Source organism: Cnephaeus nilssonii, assembly GCF_951640355.1.
Source record: "Cnephaeus nilssonii genome assembly, chromosome: 15".
Classification (NCBI taxonomy): Eukaryota; Metazoa; Chordata; class Mammalia; order Chiroptera; family Vespertilionidae; genus Cnephaeus; species Cnephaeus nilssonii.
The window spans coordinates 54,486,395-54,502,684 of NC_137086.1; the positions used below are offsets into that span (position 1 = coordinate 54,486,395).

Below are 16,290 nucleotides of genomic sequence, written 5' to 3' on the forward strand. Positions count from 1 at the left end.
AAAACATCATTGTAAAACTGTTTCAATTTGTTGAAATATTAGACTCTTATATTTTAGAGCTTCCTAGATAATCAAAATATCCTTGTGGTATGTAAAGGAAAGATTTGAAGGAATTCTTATGTTTGATCTGAGCAGTTTGATCTGGTGATAGTTATTAAAATTCTGACTTTTAATTCATACTGTCAAATAAAACATTCATCGGTTGCCTCCCATAAGCGCCCTGACCAGAGATTGAACTCAAAACCTTTTGGTGTACAGGATGATGCTCCAGCTAACTGAGCCACCTGGCCAGGGCAAAGTTGTTTTCTTTCTTTCCTGCAGAACAGACACTTGATAAATTGGTTGGGAGTTGATGGGATTGGAGAATAATCATTAAATGAACAAGTATAAATCTCAACGTTGTATTTGTATTGAATGAGGTTGCTAGATCTGTGAGGACTCTTGTATAGTCTCAATGATTCTTGCTCATAGGGTGCACTTAGACCTTTAGGGAGTTATTGGCAGATTCTTGAGTTCATAATACATTCTGTCATCTTCAGATCCCCATTCCTTTAGTCATTTGAATAAAGGACTTCTGACCTATAGAGCTGTGAGGTAATAAAATTGTGTTGTTGCTTGGCTGGTGTGGCTCAGTGGATTGAGCATCATTATTCTTGGTCAGGGCACATGCCCAGGTTGCGGGCTCAGTCCTCATTAGGGGGTGTGCAAGAGGCAGCTGATTGATGTGTCTCATTGATGTTTCTATCCCTCTCCCCCTCTCCCTTCCTCTCTAACTAAAATTTAATAAAAACATTAAAAAAAAATAAAGTTGTGTGGTTTTAAGTTGCAATAGAAAACTAATATACCTGCAGACTGCTTTGAGCTGGAGGTGAAAGAAAATGGAGGGAGGGGGGAAAAGCATGTGATTCCCCCTATTCTCTGAATGGTAGGAAAGCCCATTCCTGTTCCTTATGGCAGAACTAAAGGGCTTCTCATTCCAGGTGCCCATTTCTGGGTTTTGGCTGCATTGCATCCAGGCTGAGAGATACTGGGGAGAGAAAAGTAAACTCATCACCACTGTGACCTTCTTCCTCAATCTACTTACTCCTCCTCACTTTTTAGTGTCCCCAAATAGCTGCTCCATTTATTGTGTCCTGATTTTATAACTGCATTCAGTGGTAGAGACAAGGTGGAGTTTACTTGATCTTACCCAGAACTAGGTTAATTTATTATGAAAAGAATTTTTTTCTTTGTGTGGAACATGGTAGTTTTCATTGGCAATCTACTAATACTTTTGTGCACATGTTTTTAGATTTTTTTCCCCCTAAATATTTGAAGGTACAGTATTCTTTATTTTATTTTATTTTTGCTAATTCTCACCTGAGGTTATTTTTCCCATTGATTTTTAGAGAGAGTGGAAAGGAGGGAGGAAGGGGGAAAGAGAGAGAGAGGTGAGAGACACATCCATCATTTGCCTCCTGCACATGCGCCGACCAAGGCTGGGGATCAAACCTGCAACCTGAGATTGGACCTGCTACCCTTCAGTTCATGGGCCGATGCACTAACCACTATGCACACTGGCCAGGGCAGGTATTCTTTTTAAAAAACAAACAAACAAACCATGGGGTCGCCCAGCTAGTGTGGTTCAATGGCTGAGCATCAACCTATGAACCAAAAGATCACGGTTCAATTCCTGGTCAGGGCACATGCCCAGGTAGTGGGCTCAGTTCTCAGTAGGGGGTGTGCAGGAGGCAGCGATTCTCTCATCGTTGTTGTTTCTCTCCCTTTCCCTTCCTCTCTGAAATCAATTAAAAAAATTTTTTTTAAATGGGGTCATAATTTTGTAGAAGTTTTTAATTTTTTTTTTTGCCTAAGGTATTAGGGACATTTTTCCATGTTAGTAGATACACAGTAATGAGCCTCACCTTTTAATTGTGAATGGTAATACTAGAATAGTAGCAACTACCATTTTATTTAACCAGTAAGGGAGTGTTTTAATTTGCTAGGGCTGCTATACAGACTAGGTGGCATAAATATGTTTATTTTCCCACAATTCTGGAGAGTGGAAGTTCAAGATCAAGGTGGTAGCAGGGTTGCTTTTCTGAGGCCTCTCTCCTTGGCTTATAGATAGCCATCTTCTTGCTGCATCTTCACATGGTTCTTAGTCAGCTTGTGTTCCCATTATACAATACCACAGACTGGGAGGTTTAAACAACAAAAATTTATCTCCTCACAATTTTGGAGACTGGGAAGTCCAAGATCAAGGTCCTAGCCAATTCATGTCCTATTGAGGATGGACAACCTCCTTTCTGACATGCTGATGACTGCCTTCTCCCTGTATCATATGATGGGGAGGGGTGGGGAGAAGGAGGCAGGGAGGGAAGGAGAAAGGGAGGGAGGTGGAGAGAGAGAGAGAGAACATAAACACTGTACTCTGGTGTTTCTTCCTTATCTTCTAAGAGTAAGTCCCTACCCTTATGACTTCATTTAACCTCTATCACCTCCTCACAGACAAATAGTCATGCAGTTAGGCCTTCAGTGTGGGAATTTGGGGGGGAGGGGCGCAGACATTCAGTCCATTGCACATGGTCTTCCCTCTGTACCTGCCTGTGTCCTAATTTCCTCTTTTTATAAGGATACCAATCTTAATGGATTAGGACCAACCCTAAAACCTCATTTTAACTTATGATCTATACTGGGATTTAGGGTTTCATTAACATAGGAATTTTGAGAGGATGCAATTCAGCCCAAATGGGGAGGTACTGTTAATTTTTTCTACTTAAGGTAAGGAAGCTGAGGCTCAAAGGCCTTATAATTTGGTCAAGATCACACAGCTAGTAGGAGATAGAACCAGGATTCAAACTCAGGTAGATTGGCCCCAGAGCCTACTCTCTTAACAACCTGGCCATGCTCTCACCTCCATCCCCCACCTTGGCACTGCAGTTGTTGGGATGTGTCATGAATTATTTAACTGATTCTATGTTGAGCATATGGATTTTTGCTTTTTTTTCCTATTCGACAATGTTGTGTTGAAAATGCTTTTACAGGCACAACTCTGAAAATAATTGCTGTTGTCTAGTGTAAAAAAATCAATTTATTCACATAAATCATTAAATTTATGTATTTTTGCAGGATGCTCTCTAAAATATCACCTGTTTACTCTTCCAACAATAATCGGTGAGAGTGACAAGTTTTAAAAGGAGCAATGGAAAAACTACTTCCTGTCATAGGCTACAGATGAATTTGAATTGGGTGCTTATTAGGGGTATCTCAGAGTGAAATGAAGGCCATTCTTTCTTTTAGATGGGTTGAAAATCATATACAGTAATGCATCCTAATTAATGAATGAATTGTTTATTTATTTATCTCCCTCCCAGAATTTTGACTCTGACATTAGCAGCGTGGGAATCGATGGCTGCTGGCAGGCAGACAGCCAGCGGCTTCTCAATGAGGTGATGGTGGAGCACTTCTTTCGACAAGGAATGCTGGATGTAGCTGAGGAGCTCTGCCAGGTAATGGTGTGCCAGCTGCGAGAAGATGAGAAAGAACCGCCTTCAAGCTTCGGAGTCTTCTAGCTATACTTAGATTTTTAATATTTTAATTATCAGGGCTGACCTCATTTTACTAGGAAATCTTTTTTTAATTGGTGAAAATGATAACCCTAGAACTTCTTAATTGAAGTATTTCCTTATTCCTGCCCCAAAACATTGGTCCCAGGTCCTTAGTGAAGGGGTCAGAAGTGATACTACTTCCTTCATTTCCTCTTTTGATAGGGATGGTTAGTGTAGAAAAGGACAGAGATTTATGGTTGCTCTTCTCTTCTGGCCCAGCTGGTAGAATTTTGCTTATCAAATGAATTTCAAACTAAAATTTATTTCAGATGAGTATTATTTGTTCTTTCTATTAGACATAAGTGTAAGGATTTCAGAACAGTTTACCAAATACCACCTAATCATAATGGTAGCAGCTGCTACGTATGAGTCTTTACTACAAGTCAAGCCCTGCCTTTAATTTTCCTTGCAATCCTGGGAGATGGAAATTATTTCTCCCGGAATCTGAGGTCTCAAACAGTAAATTTCCCAAGGCCATACGGGTTCTTAGAAATGGAACTGGGTAGGATTCAGTACCAGATTTATGTGTATTCAAATTTTACCCTTGGCTACCTTGTGCTATTTTTTGTTTAAGGACTATAAGAATTAAATAATTTAAAGCTAGTCTGTAAACAAAACCATTAAGCTTTTTTTTTTTTGCATGGCAATACAAATTTATTGAACTGATGCTAAGTTATACAAAATTGCACCACTTTTTTTTAAATTTCTTTTTTTTTAAATTTAATCTTTATTGTTCAGATTATTATAGTTGTTTCTTCTTTTTCCCCCCCATATCTCCCCTCCACCCGGTTCCCACCCCCCCTCGGTGAGAGTGACAAGAAGAGTATCTGTGTGTGGGGTAAGAAATAGACGTACAAGTCCAGGAAGCACACAGAACCTTACCTCCCCCCCCGCTGTCCTTATCCATAGGTGTATGATTTTTGTCCAGTCTCTTCCCATACCCCACACACAGATACCCCTTTCCCCCTGAGAATTATCAGCCCACTCCCATTCTGTGCCTCTGATTCTATTATGTTCACCAGTTTATTCTGTTCGTTCCTCAGATTTTTAATTCACTTGACATTTAGATTCACTTGTTGATAGATATGTATTTGTTCATAATTTTTATCTTTACTCTTTTCTTCTTTTTCCTCTTTTTAAAGAATACCTTTCAGCATTTCATATAATACTGGTTTGGTGGTGATGAACTCCTTTAGCTTTTTCTTATCTGTGAAGCTCTTTATCTGCCCTTCAATTATGAATGATAACTTTGCTGGGTAGAGTAGTCTTGGTTGTAGGTTCTTGCTATTCATCACTTTGAATATTTCTTGCCACTCCCGTCTGGCCTGCATAGTTTCTGTTGAGAAATCAGCTGATAATCGTATGGGTGCCCTTGTAGGTAACTAACTGTTTTTCTCTTGCTGCTTGTAAGATTCTCTCTTTGTCTTTTGCCCTTGGCATTTTAATTATGATGTGTCTTGGTGTGGTCCTCTTTGGATTCCTTTTGTTTGGGGTTCTGTGTGCTTCCTGGACTTGTACGTCTATTTCTTTCACCAGGTGAGGGAAGTTTTCTGGTCATTATTTCTTCAAATAGGTTTTCAGCGTCTTGCTCTCTCTCTTCTTCTGGCACCCCCATAATTCTGATGTTAGTACGCTTGAAGTTGTCCCAGAGGCTTCTCACACTATCTTCAACTTTCTGAATTCTCTTCTCTTCTTGCTTCTCTGGAGTAGTTTCCTTTGCCTCTTAGTATTCCAAATCTTTGAGTTGATTCTTGCATTCCTCTAGTCTGCTGTTGGGTCTCTGTATAATATTTTTTATTTCAGTCAGTGTATGTTTAATTTCTAGTTGGTCCTTTTTCATATCCTCGAGGGTCTCGCTAAGTTTATCGGCCTTTTCTAGGAAATTCTTGAAAAACCTTATAACCGTGGTTTTGAACTCTATGTCCATTTGTTTGTTCTCCTCCATTTCTTTTGTTTGGGATCTGTTTCCTTGCCTCCTCATTTTCGCTGCTTCCCTGAGTTGGTTGGGTAGCTTTGTGTACTAGGCGTCCTATTGGTTCAACGGGTCAGCCTCCCAGTTACCTGAGGTGGACACTCTTGGTGTACCCCTTTGTGGACTGTGTGTACAGCCTTGTTGTAGTTAAGTCTTGATTGTTGTTGGTGTCACTAGGAGGAATTGACCTCCATGCCAATTGGCTGTGAGGACCCGCTGTGTCTGTAACGGAAGAATTGCTGTGCTAGAGACACGTTTATGGGGCAGGACTTGTTCCAGTAGGGCTTTGGTGCTCACTGAGTCTGCCTCTTGAATGTGTCCCTTATGAGAGTGGTTGAAATCTGGTGCTGTCTCACACCGACCACTAGATACACTAGTTTCTGGATCTCCAATGGGGTGCAGGTCAGCTACTGTCTGAAGCCACCAGCAGGAGCTACAGCGAGAACTATAGTTTTCTCCTCTTTGCTTGGGCTTTGGCAGTTTTGGAGCAGTCTGACTGGAGCTGCAGTTTATTTGGTTAAGCTGCCACAGAACAGGCCATGTATATGCAAAAGCCACTGTGTGGAGCCTGGGCAGGTTTGTAGAATGTGTGGGGCGGGGTCTCAGGGCGGGGTGGGGTCTCGGCGTCACTAACCTAGGGCGTGGCAAACGGCGATGGCTGCCGTCAGCTGTCTCTGCCTTTCTGTGTTTCCAAGTCCCTGCGCCCCGCGCTCCAGTGCAGTAAACAATGATTGCTGGGCGCACCTCTGCAAAAAAAGTCACTCTCACTTTCCGACCCGATGGCTGAGAGTCCAGCTTCTCCCCGTAGGCGTCTGGGTCCCCCACGTGTCCCCATAAACTGGATTTCAGAGTGATCGGGAGCTTGTCTCCCTTCAGGTTGAAAAAAAGCCACGCGCCCAGTCGCCTGCCACCAGCCCGATTCGCGCGCCTCCGTACCTCAGCTTTTCAGCGTTTGTGCTCCTTTCCCTTCTTAGTTGTAAATCTTCCACTCAGCCAGCTTTCCCGTGGTTCTGGGTGTAGACGTTTTGTCTTTTAGTTGTAGTTTTGAAATTGTTGTGTGAGGCGGCAGTTTAGTTGTTTAACTTTGCCGCCATCTTGGTTCCTCCCCCTATCAGCTCAAAATTGCACCACTTTAATTAAAGCTTTTAGTTTACATTTGGCCACCTCTAAGTAGTTGTAACATTAGGTTGGTCAATAAGCCTTTTCTGTTTTAACAGATAAACCATAACTTGGGTCTTTCTCTGTACCTTATGGAAATTGTGTATGTGTCCATATAAAGTTTCTAAATTGTGTTATTTAGTGTTAAGTTCATCTATACTAATAAAAGTGTAATATGCTAATTAGACTGGATGTCCTTCTCGACGACCTTCTAGATCAGTGATGGGCAACCTTTTGAGCTTGATGTGTCAAACTTCGCCAAAAAACTGAGCATAACTCGGGTAGTGTGTCACTTTGAGGAAAAAACATTATTTCGCGGTATTTATAGTTTAAATAACATAAATGTATAATTGTTATATATAATTGTAAATTATATATACAATATATAATTTGACATTCTGACACGCGTGTCATAGGTTCGCCATCACTGTTCTAGATGGAGCTGGGGCTGCGAGAGAAGCCCGGGACCCGGGTGCCTGCCAGCAGTCGGAGGGAAGCCTGGGTCCTGGGTGCCAGAGGGAAGCTGGTGCCGGCAGCAGAGGGAAGGAAGGCCTACTCTTGCATGAATTTCGTGCATCGGGCCTCTAGTTTATAAATAACAAAGACCCAAAATACTAATGGTTTAAATAAAAATGAAGTTTCTTTTTTTCCTTTCACAGAAATAGGAGTTAGTAAGCCATCCACAGCATATACAGTATAGCTGTGCCCATGAGACTCTTAGGGACCTAGGCTCTTTGTAGCTCTCCTATTTCTAGGGCGTCCCCTGTCCTCATGGTCCAGGACACCAGTGAAAACTCTATAATAATAACTTTTGGATTCTAGGAAGGGGCAAAGAATTCATGCTTATGTTTCATTGGCCAGAACTTACATCTTGTAGTCATACCCAGCTTTATTCCATATGGTTATATGCCCAGCTTAAACTTACTACTTTGGAAAAGGAGAAAGAATGATACTAGGGCTCAACCATCAGTCTCTGCCATAGAAATACATGTTAAAAAGAAATATCTGTAAGGTTTGTTCCATATTAAATTTAGAATATGCTTTTACTATATCTCTTTATCCTGATTAGTACTAATAATAGTTCTTTTTGTTTTCACAGGAATCTGGTCTTTCTGTAGACCCCAGTCAGAAAGAACCATTTGTGGAGTTAAATCGAATATTGGAAGCATTAAAAGTCAGAGTTCTGAGACCTGCTCTGGAGTAAGTTACTGAGTTTTATTTTGAATACTTGGAGAGAACTCTGTAAGAAAATGTAATTAGAAAACACATTAAAGATTTTGAGATATATATCTCACCTGGGATAGACTTCAGAGAAACCAAGGAGGATTATTTCTTTTAGCTAAGTGAATATGGGGAATGTGTAATACGAGAAATAGTTAGAGCTTACTTCACTTATCAGTTGATCTGAACTACCATGAGAGAAGGGTTTCTTGTATCCAGGCTATACCACCACTTTAGACTAGCTTTATAACTGAAGTACTATTGTTCAGGCAGGCAGAGCTTGATATTTGAACTTCTATAATGTGCTGAGTTCTGTGCTAGTATTCTAAAAAACAACATAATTGAAACTAAGTGGTATATATGATGGAGTTCTAATTACCACTGTAAAATTTAATTATTTACTATGCACTTGTCATTGCTGTGAATTACCTGAATTACTGAGTAAGCTGTGATAAATATCATCCTAGAGCAGAGCCAGCAAATATTTTTGTAAAAGTCCAGATAGTAAATATTTTAGACTTCGCAAGCCACATAAGGCTCTGTCGCACATATTCTTCTTTGTTTTATTTTATAACCTTTTAAAAATGTAAAAAGCCATCTTGGTCATTTGCCATACAAAATGAGCAGCAAGCCATATTTGTCCCTTGCCCATAGTTTGCGGACCCCTGTTCTAGAATTTTTAAAATGTGAGGATTACTGGGTTATTTATTAGGAAGGAAGGAAGGAAGGAAGGAAGGAAGGAAGGAAGGAAGGAAGGAAGGAAGGAGAGATGCAGATAGGAGAGAGAGAAGGAAGAGAGAGAAAAACTCATTAAAAGAAGAGTCTGGATGATAGAAACAGTGATATTGTTGTGAGATCATAGCCGTAGGATCCTGGTATTTTAAAGTTGGCAGTATTTGAGATCACTGTTACCAGAAAAATAATTGGAAGATCCTTACTGATTTTATAAAATGCACATTTTTTTCCTTCTACTGACCTACTTAATATAAGAATACCATAATTTCCTGTTTCTGATCATTTGTCAGTTCTCAGAAATTTTTGTAGAGTTCTAAAACTAGCCCAGATGGATAGGTGGAGATAGATAGGTTTCTGTGTAAATTTATAAATTCTAAATTCCTCTATAAATTAGAAATATGAGGTAGATATGCACTATATTTTACAAGATAGGTATCACCTAGACAGTACCATTGTGCGTGATGGTTATAGTACCTTTATAATTTTTTTGATTTATTTTTAAAGCAGATTTTAGATTGTGACACACCTGGAAGATTAAATTCAGTGAAATACCTCTAACACATCTTTTTTTTTTTTTTTTTTAAATATATGTTCTTTTTTTATTTTTACAGAGAGAGGGGAAGGGAGAGAGATAGAAACATCAATGAGAGAGGACCGCATCCATCAGCTACCTCCTGCATGTCCCTACTGGGGATCGAGCCGGAAATGCTGGCATGTGCCCTGATCAGGAATCGAACCAGTGACCTCCTGGTTCCTGGGCTGATGCTCAACCGTTGCGCCACACTGGCCAGACCCTCTAATACCTCTTAAACAAAGTATAGCAACCACTCTTCTATTTTCATATTCCATATAGATTAAACATCTGTGAAGGAGAGTGAGGGAACCTAATAAAATAAAATGGATTTCCCAGTTGTTTTATAGTGATTTGGAAATAATATTTGAGTTATTCAAGGTAGTATTCATTCATCCATTAATTTCTTAGGTTTTTCATCAAACTTTTATTGAATGCTTACTGTGTAACAGAGGCTGCTGATTATTTGGACTGCCTCAGCACTCAGAGTACTCCAGGCTTTTTCCTTTTGGAATGAAGAATATTTTTAAGGCCCTTTTGACTTTCTTCTTTTTCTGTAAGCTCTTAAATTTCTTACTGATAACTACGTGATACATATCAATTATTTCTGTAAATATTTTGTTACTTGTAGCCTCAAGCAGTGCCTTTCAGGCAAAGGGACAATGTGTTCCATCCAATTGGTAGTAACAGTGGAAATTACTACACAGTAAAGGTTTTCTCATTTCACTTTTCTGGGAATGTTGCCATGCTACATATCAGCATAAGGGAATGTAGTGATAATTATAGTATTGAGTACTTATTATGTGCCTAGCATTGTTCTAAGCATTTTACATGTATCAATATGTATTTTAACATACCTTATTTTATCATGAATATTTTAACATGCCGTTTACATGTATTAACTTATAATCCTCATAATAATCCTATGAAGTAAGTATTCATTTTACAGAGGAGGAATTGAGGCCTGGAACATACTCTGAAAAAACAAAAAAGATATGGAGTTAAAGGTTGTTATATAATAAATGCTTCTCATGATATTTCCTAAATACTCTCCTGTAAGAGATTTACTTTAGCATATTAGAGGCTCCATCAGCAATCCTAAAGAAACTCATTTAACTTTGTAAAACACAATGTTTCCCATGCATGTTTGACCAAAGAATCCTTGCTCACCTAACACCCATCCATAACACCTATTAAACCCACAAAATTGGAGTTCTATGGAACATAAGTTTGGAAAATGGTAGTTTAATAGAAATCTATTACAACAACTCAAACTTCTCCAAGTCTTACCTATTACTGGTGAATGTAAGCAGATACTAATCAGCATCATTTATGGGCAAGGTACAGAAAATTCATTCTGCTTGTAGCAAAAGTTGAAAAACGTAGGACATCAGTTTGGGGATCTCTGGTTCAGATACAAGGGGAAAATATCTTTCGGTTGTGTGGCATCTTCTGTTTGTACATTCTGGGAGGAAGCATGTGGAACCACCCATGAGGGGGAAGAGGAAGGTGAGAGGCTACAGTTCACCTCCAGGCAACCTAGGCAGTTGAGACAGGCCAACCCCTTACTCCTCTCCCCCCTAAAAAAATTTAATACGGATAGAGGCCATGGAAGGACTAGATGAGAAGGAAGTCTGGAGAGTGTTAGCTAGTAATTGCAAATAATACGAGACGATGGAAAAAAGGCAGAAAAGAATGTGATATGGGGGAGAGAAGTGGCATAACAGCTTATTGCATTGCACTTACAGATCTATTCAGGACCCTGTCTACTTTTTGTTCTTGTCCTTATATTTCTGAGTTGGTACAGATTTTTATCTTTATCTGGATTACTGTATCTTTTTTTAAAAGTTCTCTTGGCACCTAGCATAGTACTTATTTTCATAGAAGGCATTCAAATAAGTGATGGAATAGTTTGAAAGAGATCTTGGAACAAACAGGACCTCCTCCTTCATATGGTAGAGAAAAGCAAAGCCAAAAGTAACTACACGTGCTCTTCGACTTTCACTGGGGTTACGTCCCAGTAAACCCATCATAAGTTGAAAAGATTGGAAGTTGAGAATGCATTTAATACACCTAATCTAACAAATATCATAGCTTAGCCTAACGTACCTTAAATGTGCTCAGAACACTTATAGTACATTAGCCTATAGTTGGGTGAAATCATCTTGTTGCCACTGCCCAGCATCACGAGAGAGTATCACATGTCGTTAATCTGGAAAAGATCAAAATTCAAAAATCTAAGTACTGTTTCTACTGAATGCATATTGCTTTTATACCATCGTCAAGTTAAAGAAAATCAGTAGTCAGTCCATTATAAGTCAGAGACCATCTGTGGTGTCAATAAAAAGATAACAGTAATTTAATACAAAGAGACGGAGAAATAATAGAAAAACAGAAACTGTCCTTGTAGCTGTGTCAGCATTTTGAGAGAAAGTGCTTGTCTTTAGGGGAAGCCAGTTGGCTGCCTGTCTAAAGGTTTCAGAGTAATATTACATAGGTGGACTTGCCACAGTCTAGGATCTGACTTTCAACCTTGCAGATTTGGAAACCTGTTTGTTTTTTTTCAATATCCATAGCATGCCCAGGGGCCTCCTAGCCCTTTAGAATTTGCAGTTCTTTTTGCAATGCCTCCGTAGAATGACATGAGGGAACAGAAAATAACTGAATGGTTATGAAAGAGGAGGGGGAAGGGTGAGAAGTTCCAGGATTTTCACAGAAGAAGGGAGAAAAGGTATTTTATTAGTTATACCACAGAAAGGTTTTATACTAGACAGGCCATGAACAATATGAGGGAGGCTGTTGAAATATGAGATGACTCCATCTCCAAACCTAAGGATTAGGTGGGGCTAGACATAAAAAATGCAAAGGGATGTGAAGTGAGCTTGCCATTGTAGTTTCTTGGTGGTGTGTGTGAACAGTAGTTCTAAGGACAAGGAAGTGCTCTCTTTAGTGTCTTGTACTGTGTGTTAATAAGATACAGTTTATAAGCAGAGAAAGGTTTTAGAAAACGAAGACGAAGGAGTGAGCCAAAGTGCCTGATCATAGAGCCTTGACTATCCTTGGGAACGAGAGTGACAATGATGAAGCAGTTTCTGGTGTCTTGTTTTCTGTTTTAGTTTTGTTTCCCCTCGGTGGGCAGTCTTGCTGACTCAGGCTTTTTAAATAGCCACACAGAAGAACCATAGAAGACTCTGCATAGATACACCATTGGAGAAAAGGAATGAAGATTTGAATAAGTGGGATTTTCCCCCCAGAGTTTGAATTTTTGTTTTTGTTGTTGTTTTGTTGGGGTTCTTAATTCTGAAAAGGCAGAAGAGATGAGTAGAGATATACATGTTTAACTCACTGTGCCCATACACTCAGTCTGGTGGAGAAAGAGCCGCTCTGTAAAAGAAGCTGGTTGAAATGGAAAGAGATGCCCAATGGAAAGGACACAGAAGAGAACACAATGGAATACAAAGCCAAGAGGGGAAAATATTTGGGATGATAATATCATTTTCTATTGCCTGTTTTATGTTTGTTGCTGGCAAGGTTTACATGAAGTCCCAAGACAGTAGGTAGTCCTCAGGAGGAAGAGTAGACGTGGCCATCTCTTATCTGAATACATTCTCACCAAGGAACTGAGTGGGCAAGCCATGACTGTAGAGAAATTGAGAGTCTTCATAAGAAGAAAGAGAGCCCTGGCCAGTGTGGCTTGGTTTGCTGGGCGTCCTCCCATGCACCGGAAGGTTGCTGTGCACTGAAAGATTGCTCTTCGATTCCCTGTCAGGGCACATACCCAGATTGCGGGCTTGATCCCCAGTAGGGGGCACGCAGGAGGCAGCCGATCATCGATGTTTCTCTCTCATCAATGTTTCTCTCCCTCTGCCGTTCCCCCCCCCCCCCCCCTCAAATCACTAAAAACATTTTTTGAGGGGGAAACTAAGAGGAAAGACTGGAGTTTGTGCTTGTAAAATGCAGATCTATTATTAGGTTTATAAAATCTCTTGGTTTTGTGGTAGGAAACTAGCAATAATAAGGCAGTGTTATATTATGTATTTCATTAAAAACCACCAGTCTGTATAGAACTGTGCTGTTCAATATGGTGGTCCCTGCCACATTTCACTACTGGGCACACATACTAAACTGCATTTCTGAGAAAATTATGTAAAGTTGGAAGTGTGTGTATTGTGTTTTTAAGTTGATTCAAATGTGTAATTCTATAGGCTGTATGGTTTCTTAAATACCATGTTAAGAAGGACAAAGATTCACACCAGTTCTGAGACGAGTAAAACGTTAGTAGTAGTTCCAACAATGAACTCAACCCATATCTGAGAAATTATCATTTGAAAATGTCTCAGAAATAACATGTTAACTATTCAGTTCAGTCTCTATTGCAAAGTTTATATGGTTCTTAACTTTTGGCTGAACTTTGATTTTTGTCATTTTTGCCACTCTGAATTTTTAAGCACTTGATTCAGTCACCAATAATGTTGGAGCCAAGTCCACACCTACGGAGTAAATAAATGTCAGCCATTTCCCTGAACTTCAGCTTTTACCCCCACGCATATAGCCCTAAAGGAGACTAGAAAAAGAAGATACTCATAAGCCTTGAAAAATGCTATGATGGTTGTAGTGGAGTGTGCTGTGGGAATTGGCAAGAGGCATTTTTATTTTAATATTACCAGAAATAGACATCAGTGCAGATTGGCAAAACTGTGAGAGGAGTGAGATAAACAGACTAATTCTATTGGTTGGTTTCCTGGGGGAGAACGTTAACTATGAAGGTAGAATCTTGTTTTAATTATTTTTGGAATAATATGGAAATTCTAAAAATGGAGCTAACAATGTGCCAAGTCTTTTCAGATGCCTGATAAGTAGGGTAATTAATGCTCAGTGTTTCTGTGGGATAATTGTGTAGATGTGGGCTGATAAGTAAGTGTTACTGTTTTGGGGTCTTTTTGTGAGAGGCCCAAAAGGTGTGCAGGATGCAGGGCGATGAACAGAGATGATGTGACCTTGGATGTGACTAGATGTCATCTTTCGTCTGCAGTATTTCTCCAAACAGTCTGGTTCCAAAGCTGACAGTGCTCCCCTCGCCTACACTGGAGATTTGAGAGCAGAATGTCTTTTTTAAAATCACAGGAAAGTTGTCATTTAGCCGAACGTTTATTAGCTTGCTGGTTGTGGTATAGTAGTGGTTGATTTTTAAAAATTAAAAATCAAAAGTTTCTGCTAGAAATGACATCCAGAGTACAGCACCCCATGTTCTAATGCCTCTAACTAGGCTTTCTCTTTCTGGTCTTACGTCTTCTAGTGCTTTGTAGACACTGGGCTAAGTTTTTAGTGCTGATTATAGTCTTGTGCTTTTGTAGTTTCATGTGCTTTGTAGGTTTTAGAATTGGTTGCTATCAAGTTAATTAAGGCCATGACTCTCTTCTACCCGTATTCCTGCTCCTTGAATCAAATGCCTAAGTATTCAGTGTGAATTGCTAGCTAAGAAAACGTAAAACATTTTTGAAGGAGATTAATGGATACATGATATTGTCATAAAATTCTACCCAGTTACTTCTATAAAAATCAAAGTGGCACTAGGTGTTACATGGCAATGCCCAAGTAACTCTTTTGAATATAATTTTAAATACAATTTTCTTACTTTGAAGAATGGTAACGTTTCATCCATTCAGTAAACACATACTAAGTAGCTTTTTTATTGAATGCCTATTTGTGTCAGTCTCTGTGCACAGTACTTTAGTCCCCTCCTTAATGCCCACAACCCTTTGAAATGCCCCATTTTATAATAAGGAAACAGGTTTTTAGAGAATTAAGTAACAGATTGCCTAAATTCACACAGCAGAGCCAGATTTAAGTCCACACATAGTTGACTCTACCAACCTGTGCTCCTTGTCTGAACACCCCATTCAAAGTAGGGTGTGTGTGTGTGTGTGTGTGTGTGTGCCAAAATGAGCAAGACACAGCCCCAGCTTAAGAGTCCAGAAACTATTCTACCAAATAGATTGTGGAATGAGCCATGTGAGAGGTTCAGATAAAGAACATCTAAGTCAGCGAGTGGAGAAATTACAGTAAATCCTCAATTTTGCGGACCTTGATTTAACAGACTTCAGATTTAATGAACAAAATTATGTCATATGTGAAAATTAACACACTGTTAATTCTAAAATGCTTTTAACTAAGATTTGCTTATAATTAAATTAACAGGTTTTTGTTGTTATTAGTCCACTGTTTTTAAGAAATTTTAGCGAATAGGCCATATGTTGGAAAAAACATTGTAGTAGTTTTACTGACATAAATAAATATTGCATATCTATAATTATAGTCTACATATTTAAATCCAAGAGTCACCACTTGTAAACAATGTTTGGCGAATGATTAGCACTTGATCACACACATCTCGCTTGCTAATTGGCTCTGTTGAATTCTGGTGTGACTACAGCAGTTTGAATGGCTAGCCAATGTTTCCACGTGCACTAAGCCACTCCCGTTTGTTTCCTCAAGGTGACGGTGAATGCACACATTTACTAGACCTATTCAGTATAAGTTTAAAATTACAGTAATACATATAGAAAACTTTTCTGTGAAATTAAACCTTTCATACATACTTAATTTTAATTACTCAAATAAGTCTATGTAAGTAAAAACAGGCAACCTCACTAATTTGTCAATTTTTTAACATATGCATTCAGAAAACCTACTTTATTGTATAACAGACTTTGAGCTTTGACAGACACCGCCCTCGCCCAAATTAGTCTATTGTATCGGGGTTTTACTCTATTAGGAAAATTGTAGACAATATGGTAATTGAGCCTGGGCCTTGAATTTTTCATCTCTATTCTCAACTCTTCAATTTGTGTTTGTATTTTTGCAAAAAATTAACTAGCACTTAGGTTGGGAGAAAGGCTTCCAGTTAGAGGAAACAAGTCTTCTATCTGGACTAGCTTTAATTCACCTGGACACATCACTATTGATGGTAATGTGAATTGCTAAATCAGATTATCTGAATAAGTTTGCATGTTTTTCTTGGCCTGCACCTCTCTATCTTAATT

At 39.2% G+C, this 16,290-nt stretch overlaps 1 protein-coding gene across 3 annotated transcripts in view; it reads left to right on the plus strand.

Moving 5' to 3' along the window:
* Nucleotides 1–16,290, plus strand: part of RMND5A (required for meiotic nuclear division 5 homolog A) — a 58,806-nt gene that overhangs the window by 29,603 nt on the left and 12,913 nt on the right. For all 3 annotated transcript variants that reach the window (XM_079791870.1, XM_079791871.1, XM_079791869.1), the window contains exons 3-4: nt 3,357–3,491; nt 7,820–7,920. In XM_079791870.1, the coding sequence (XP_079647996.1) occupies nt 3,357–3,491; nt 7,820–7,920 (236 nt within the window). The remainder of the gene's footprint in view (nt 1–3,356; nt 3,492–7,819; nt 7,921–16,290) is intronic.